Source organism: Egretta garzetta, unplaced genomic scaffold, assembly GCF_000687185.1.
Source record: "Egretta garzetta isolate BGI_Z169 unplaced genomic scaffold, ASM68718v1 scaffold287, whole genome shotgun sequence".
Lineage (NCBI taxonomy): Eukaryota > Metazoa > Chordata > Aves > Pelecaniformes > Ardeidae > Egretta > Egretta garzetta.
In genome coordinates this window covers 4,750,731-4,758,310 of record NW_009260435.1, presented here as the reverse complement: position 1 = coordinate 4,758,310, position 7,580 = coordinate 4,750,731, and the positions used below count along the sequence as shown (strand labels likewise).

Sequence of the window (7,580 nt, the reverse complement as noted above, 5' to 3'; positions counted from 1 at the left end):
GGAATGAGTAGTCTGTTCCTGGAAAAAAATATGGGTGCTGGGACTTCAGAATCACGGAATGATTCTAAAAAGCTGAGTAAAGAGGCATTCATTGTATGAAACTTAATGGTCTCAAATAGCAGCAATACCTAGAATTTTAAACTGTTTCAGAAGTGATTTAGACATGCTTGATCTGAAGCACAGATGGAATGGATGATGGTGAAAGAGGAGTTTTCATTTTGCACAGGTTGCATTACAGGATACAGTTTTGCTAACAATTGTAACCAGTATTTTTTCAAATATTCTAATTGCAATGTTTATTAATTAAGCATCCTTAAACAGGTAAAAGCTATACCCTTTTTTGCTTGTTTCCAGAAAACATTGTTTCTGCCTAAGTGGTACTGAACTCTAATTACAGGAGCACAAAAATTGTGGTGAGATGACTGAAATAGAAGCCAAAGTGAAGTACGTGAAGCTAGCCCGTTCCCTGCGGACCTACGGAGTGTCATTTTTTCTTGTTAAGGTAACGTATATCTTGCTGACCATATTGTATGGTTGGTTATGTATTACCTCAGATTCTGAACTAGTCAAAGGTCAAAGATGTTCTTTCAGCCTTCTTTCTGAAAAAACTGTAAATTACTACGTGGGACAGAATTACAATTATGGTTTAGATCCATGTCATACTGCTTCCAGAAAGAAACTTGAGTCTGTTATGACTTAATTTCTTCAAATAAATGTATGACATATGGATTGATTTCTGGTTTATGATGGGTTTTATGTAGCAAATTGTTAGCTTGGGCCTGTGCTCTGCAACCTTGGAAATCTAAAGAGGCAGAGTGTCCAACAAATAAGGAGATAGCAGCTGGCAGCCCACTTGTGATATTTGCGTGGCTTAGGATGTTCTCATAGATTGAAAATAGCTAAGATTCAAATCCAAAATACGGGACAAATTATGGCTGATCTTGCCTAATTACCAGCCTCAGTGGGCCTTCCTTTCCTTTACCTCTCTATAAATTTTATAGAGAAATGGTGAGGGCAACCTAACTTCTGAATCCTCCTGATGCCAATTTCCCATTCAGCTTCTCTAATATGGTTTTACAGAGTAACTCTTGTGTCTAGAAGGACTGCTATCATATTTTTGTGTTTCGGGTTTTTTTTTAAAAGCATCTCCCAAATCTTTGTTACTGCAATCCCTAAAATGCTTCTCTTTCCTGGAGGAGGGAGAAGAGGGAGTACCTTTTGAACTGCATAGTAAAAATCCAGTAAAGAGCAGAGCTTCTTAATGCATTGCTTGAAAATCACTGTCTGTGACCAGGCAAACTGAGCCTGGAGTTTTAAATTGTCCTCATCTGCATGCCAGATGCTTCCCTTTGTCAGTATGTTCCATTATGCTTTGCTTCTATAGCAAGCTCTATTTGAATGAAAAACAATCTTTCGCACCTTGTTATACACCTTGTTATAGGAAAAAATGAAAGGCAAAAACAAGCTGGTTCCTCGTTTGCTGGGTGTCACCAAAGACTCAGTGATGCGTGTGGATGAGAAGACCAAGGAAGTGTTGCAGGAATGGCCACTGACAACTGTGAAACGCTGGGCTGCCTCACCTAAAAGCTTCACTCTGGTAATCTTCTTGTATATGTTCAGAAGAAGGGGGATATATGTGGCAAGGAGAAAGGAAGATGGACTTATACTTGGAACAGTTTCTTTAATGTAACTTGTTCTATCCATAATTTTCTAGCATTATATAGAGTCACTGAGTCCTAAAGTAATAAACTGGCCCATACAGGTGTCTAGGGTCAACCTGTATTTTGATGCTTCTAGACAGACTGGTTCCCCAAAAGTACTTTTTAAATATTTTCAAAAACCACAGTTTAAATCTGTTTTGTGGCTAACCACTAAAACAGTTAAGAAAACTTCATTATTCACACCTGCTTAAACCCTTATGGTGCTTGGCATCATAATGCACTTTGTGACTTGCAAGATATGAACATAAACAAAGCTAGATGGTTCATTAATATACTTGATCATTACAGATTTCAAGACTTGCATGAATGTGATGTTTTGTTTATTATTTGGTCCATAAGAGGCCACTGCAATGAGAGTATTTTGAATAGGAAAAGGTTGTTTCAAGTGGTAGAGCAAGAGGCAGTAGCTAGAAAATTAGATTCACTTTAATCATGTGCATCTAACTTCCAATTGCATGGGTGATTATGCTTCGGAATAAAATTCTGAAGTTCTCCATCCTTCAGTGACTGAGTCTGATAGACTAAGTATCTCTTGGTCCTCTGGCATTTCAATTTGTGAAACATCTGTGATTAAGCTGCAATAAAAAGCATCCTTCCCCTTTCCTCCCTCACCCCTGTATACACTGGTTTAGAATCTTGGAGCAGTTTCATTTGATGTTGCATATAATAAAATGTCTATACAGACAATTTTAAAATTTGAATTCTCTCACTCGTATTTGGTACTGTTTCTTCATTTATTAGTTTCCATTTTCAAAGACTTTTTTTTCCTTCAGGATTTTGGTGAATATCAGGAAAGCTATTACTCAGTACAGACCACCGAAGGAGAGCAAATCTCTCAATTAATTGCAGGTTACATTGATATCATCCTGAAAAAGGTATAGTATTAAGATGACATGTCATAAAAATCACTGTACAGCAGTGCAAAAACTTAAATGTGTGCAAGCTGCAATTTTCTTTCTCTCATGAAGTTGGTTTTGTATCTTATGTTTTGATGTTATTTATTTTCACCTTTAAGTAATACAAGCTTACTCAGTTTAACTTAAGTGAGCATTTCTGGAAAATATCAAGGCTGTTAACTATAAGGATAGTATGGGTCAGGCTCAGTAGAGCACACTTGGGCTTTGTTTTTTCTGCCTGGAAGGTGAACTGCTGGCTATGAGTGCATATCCAGAGAAGAGCTTAAAGCTTCAGCTATGGATTTTAAGCTATGGACCAAAGTGATGAATGAGGTGGGAAGAAATGGTCCCGTGGATATAAACTACATTAAGGACTCCACAATAGTTTGTGCAGCAGCTCTGGTATATAACTCATCAAAGCTGAGAAAGTTTTTTGGCAAAACTTAAAAAAGCCCCAAAAAACAAAAAGCCCCCCACAAACCAAAAAAAACCCCCCAAACCCTAAAAAACCCGAATACTGTGATCAGTTAAGCAAAGAATTACATCTCAGTTATGCAGAGAGAGATAAAATCTGTGTTTGTGGAGGGGCCAAACTGTCTTGAAACTTGGTTTTATGGAGTGTGCCTGGCAGGAGAGAGGATAGGCTGATATGCATGTCCAGCATTCAGAATATTCACAAGTGAATAAGGGCAACAGCAAAAAATACTGTTTTTGCCAACAAACATGGAGCTGAATGGTCATAATCTAAGCACTTTGTATAAAAAAGTGAGGTGTTTCAAATAGCTCTGGTTGCTCTTTGACAAATTGTTACTTTGTTAAGGTTTAACCAAACTACATTATTTACTGTAATAGATTTTAATAGTAAAAAAATGACAGAAAGCTAAGCAGCTCAGGAGAATTTATTGCCTTTGTTCACGCGATCAGTGTAGGATATAACATCAGATGTTACAAAATCAGAAGTTGAGGAGGATTGCTAGAATTCATTACAGTGCATGCCTTTTTCTCTGAGGCTGTCAGTCTCAGTTTTAATAAATCTTAAATAAACTGAAGATTTCTATAGATGGTTTAAAATTTGATTCTAGCTCTTAAGCTTCAAAAGTAGCTTTGCTCTCTAATGCCAAATGAAAGCAGCCTTTCTGTCTTGATAGAATACAGATGTGTGTATTTCCAACCCATTCCAGTCGTTTGATTTCTTCTTTACAATCTGCTGACACAGCCAGTTTTAAAATGAATGAATTAGGAACAGGTTAAGTAATAAACACCCATGATGCTTCATGACGCGTATAAGAAGTGTGCAGTTTTCAATTGTCAAGCCCAAGTTATCTCTGTGATGCATGCCTCAAAGTATGGTTTATCGCTTTCAGTTGCATAATGTTAATTCTTGGTGTGTTTTGGACTGTTCCAACTTACTTGCCGTGGTGTGGATTGGTGGCGCATTTTTTCTGCTAAAGTATTACTGATGCAATGCTCCCCACCCCCCAACTGCTTTTGTCCTCCAATTTTAGTGATAGGTCATTAATCACTTGACAAGGAACCCTGAATTTGATTAACTTTTACCATTTTTTAATCTAGATAGATTGTCTTACTTCACACTAATATGGAAGTAAGGCACAATCTTGACTAGAAATAAGCAGTTTCAGTTCATGCATAAACTTACACTATAATAGCAAACATTTCCTTGGAGAAAGTTGAGGGGTTTGTGTAAATGGATGTGCATGCAGAGTTCCTGTTAATTGTACCCAAGGTTATAGTGGATGTTTCTCTATTTATGCATACATATATATATTTTTTTTTTCAGGCTACAAATCATGTAACAAGGTGGAAAGCAGGCAGTACCTTTGCACTAGGTCACAAGTAGAAATAGGCTGTTTTTACAAGGCACTACTTTTATGACTTATAGTAGTTCCCTGTTGTTTCTAGTGGTTCAGACTTACTCCTCCTGTGTATATTTACCTCCCTTATACCGCTATAAAAAGACTGCCTCAGAGTCAGATGTGCAGACTGTCCAGAAGTTTGAAGTAACTATGGTAAAATAACTTGGATCAAGTATTAAATTTATCATCTTTCCTATGGATATGTATTTCCTAGTGGTAGGTAGCATTTTAGGATGCTAAATATGACTTGTAGGCAAGTTCATTAGCTGAGTCAGTCTGATGTTCCTGAGTTAGGAGAATGGCAAAGGGGATGGTACATGTCCTGTCTGAGCTGGGATTTGCTGTTGTTGCATATCACTCGGCCCTCGGATCATGGGGTTTTTTTCTGTGAGAAAAGACAGTATCTCAGCACTTTCTTTATACCTCTTTGTTCAAAAAGGCACCAATAGGCTTTTTTTCTTTTATGCACTTAATCTGCCAGGGCTTAGAACCTGGTTTGTTAGATGCTGAAGGGCACCTCTTCTGAGGTGGAGGTTATATTACCACACTCTGCCAAGAAGTGTGATGTTCAGGACTGAATAAAGCTGCAAATTATTTGGCTATGTTTCTGAATAAATGGCAAGGAAATGGTGGAGAGAAAGCAAAAAGTGACACAAGTCATCTAACTTTTTTTCTTTTCTTTCCTTTCTCCCTCCAGAAACAAAGTAAAGACAGATTTGGGCTTGAAGGTGATGAGGAATCAACCATGTTGGAAGAATCTGTTTCACCTAAGAAGTGAGTGTATACGACAGGAGAAAATGCTCTTTATTTAAGAGTGACATTTTCTAGCTGTGGCAGCTTTTTTCAAATCAAATAGTATAGTTATTACTATTAAAGAACAATTTTCTACAGAGTATTTCAATAGAAGGAAGCACTATCCACAGGCAATTCAGCAGGCTCCTAGCTTTGTACCAGTTTGTGGTAACTTGACCCTTGAACAAAGGAACTCTGGCTGTAATTCAGTAAAATGCTGGGGGGGGAGTAATGATGCAGAGCTGAAAATACCATACTAGATTTCTTCCTCTTCATGCAAACACCTAGGATTTGTAAGGTTTTAGTTGCTTGTGTCTGATAAGTTCATGGCTTCCAGTAAACTTGACTCCTGTCAGTTTGATTGTTGTGTCATGAACAGAACTGGCTTATTTCACCAAACCACTTTAGACAAACCTATCAGATGTGTGGTATGGGTAGAGGTAAAGTTTTGGTGCTAGTAAGTCAGGCTATGGCTCTGATGGGAGAGTAACTGAATATAGCAAAAAGCAGAACTGTAGAGCTGGCCATAACCTTGAAAAGGAATATTAAGTCTTTCCTTGCAGTGAAGGACTACAAATAGGTTTGTGATGTTATAAACTATAATGAGCCACTCAAGTCTCCCCTTGGAACACTAAGGATGGCAGTGTCAGCAGTGTGTATATGAAGTCTATTTGATTTATTGTTAAACATATGGTTTATAGGAGATAGACTTGTTAAATATTTAATGTGGCTCTATGTGAAATTTCAACTTTTGACAGATCACACACATTCAGATGTGCTTTCTTTTGACATTGCCCTTTCCAAATCACTTCCAGAATATGCTGTTAGCTAAGTGCTGTGCAGAGAAGCCCAAAACTTGCAATAGGTGAATACAAGATTCTTCACAATTGAAATTACTTTTTTCCCCAGCAGACTGTTGTTGTTAAAGTCAGAATTCCTGTCCACGCTTCTAGCTGTTAAAGCTTGAACCATATTTAAATATGAGAAGTATATCTGGCGAAGTGGTTCATGACCATGGATGACAGTAACTTTATTATTCCTGCCTCCCAGCCCATTATCTGATAGGCTGCCAGAATATTAGCAAGTACTGGGCATTCATCTTTGTATAAAGATGGGGAAAAAAAGAATGTTTTTATCCTGAATCTAGGGATTGCTTATAAAAAGCATCTCCACGGGGTTTATGCTTCTATTTTCTATTGATCAGCCTATGATACAACTGAAAAAAAGCAGGCATTATGCCATAAACCTTGTTCCGGTTCTGTGATGCATCTTAGAGGGGTAAAGCCTTTGTACCACATATACCAAAACTGCACATTGCCTTCTTTCCTTAGTGCCTGCTCATTACTGCTATTAATATTTGATCTGCCAAAAGCCACAGATTGATTTTCTTTCTTTTTTTTTTTTCTTTCCTGATATGTTAGAAAATAGTTAGGGGAAAAAAGGCTAATTTTTTCCAGCTTCTCCAAATGTTGTGAAATGCCATTTTAAAATCCTAAAGGAAGAACATCTGGCAGGACTCGATTTGCTAACTAACTTTCTTTGTTGGATTTTTTTTTTTCTTTTTTTTTTTTGTGTTTCTGTGGGGGTTTTTTGTTTGGTTGGGTTTTTTCCCAGATCTACCATCTTGCAGCAGCAGTTCAACCGAACAGGGAAGGTGGAGCATGGCTCTGTGGCACTACCAGCTGTTATGCGTTCAGGGTCCAGTGGCCCAGAGACTTTCAACATTGGCATCATGCCTTCTCCGCAGCAACAAGTCACAATTGGTCAGATGCACAGAGGACATATGCCCCCGCTTGTGAGGAACCTCATTGTTTTGTATTTGAAACTTTTTTTTTATTTGAAACTTGTCTGTGCTGCAAGTAGTCAGAAATAGCATGTTATACATATTACTAAGAGCAGGAGGAGGATATCAAGTGTGATTTCCTGGCTGTCCTAATGAACATAAGTTTTGAGGGTCCCTGAAATATTTAGGGTATCACATTTTGACTTATTTCCTCATTTTCCTTAAAGCCAGCTCTTCCAGCCTTCTCTTCTAAATAGTTAAACTAGTATTCAGGGTCAGAAAAAGAGTTTTAAAGACTGGCAAAGGTTATCAATTTTAAGAAAAAAAGCTTACATTTAGGTTACCATTAGCCCACCAATTTAGATATTTTTAGCAGGCTCAAAGCTGATGCTGAGTTTTCTCATTTAATTTAAAAGACTATCAAAAGGCCTAAACAGGCTGTAGAGAATATAATCAATGCTTAAGATCATGACATACCACTAAAGTGAGTGATATGTGTAGTGCGTTGACCTTG

At 37.6% G+C, this 7,580-nt stretch overlaps 1 protein-coding gene across 6 annotated transcripts in view; it reads left to right on the top strand.

The window, feature by feature from the left end:
• TLN2 (talin 2) overlaps nt 1-7,580 on the top strand; it is a 185,916-nt gene that overhangs the window by 88,151 nt on the left and 90,185 nt on the right. For all 6 annotated transcript variants that reach the window (XM_035899453.1, XM_035899455.1, XM_035899452.1 and 3 more), the window contains 5 exons: nt 398-502; nt 1,442-1,597; nt 2,495-2,596; nt 5,189-5,265; nt 6,898-7,078. In XM_035899453.1, the coding sequence (XP_035755346.1) occupies nt 398-502; nt 1,442-1,597; nt 2,495-2,596; nt 5,189-5,265; nt 6,898-7,078 (621 nt within the window). The remainder of the gene's footprint in view (nt 1-397; nt 503-1,441; nt 1,598-2,494; nt 2,597-5,188; nt 5,266-6,897; nt 7,079-7,580) is intronic.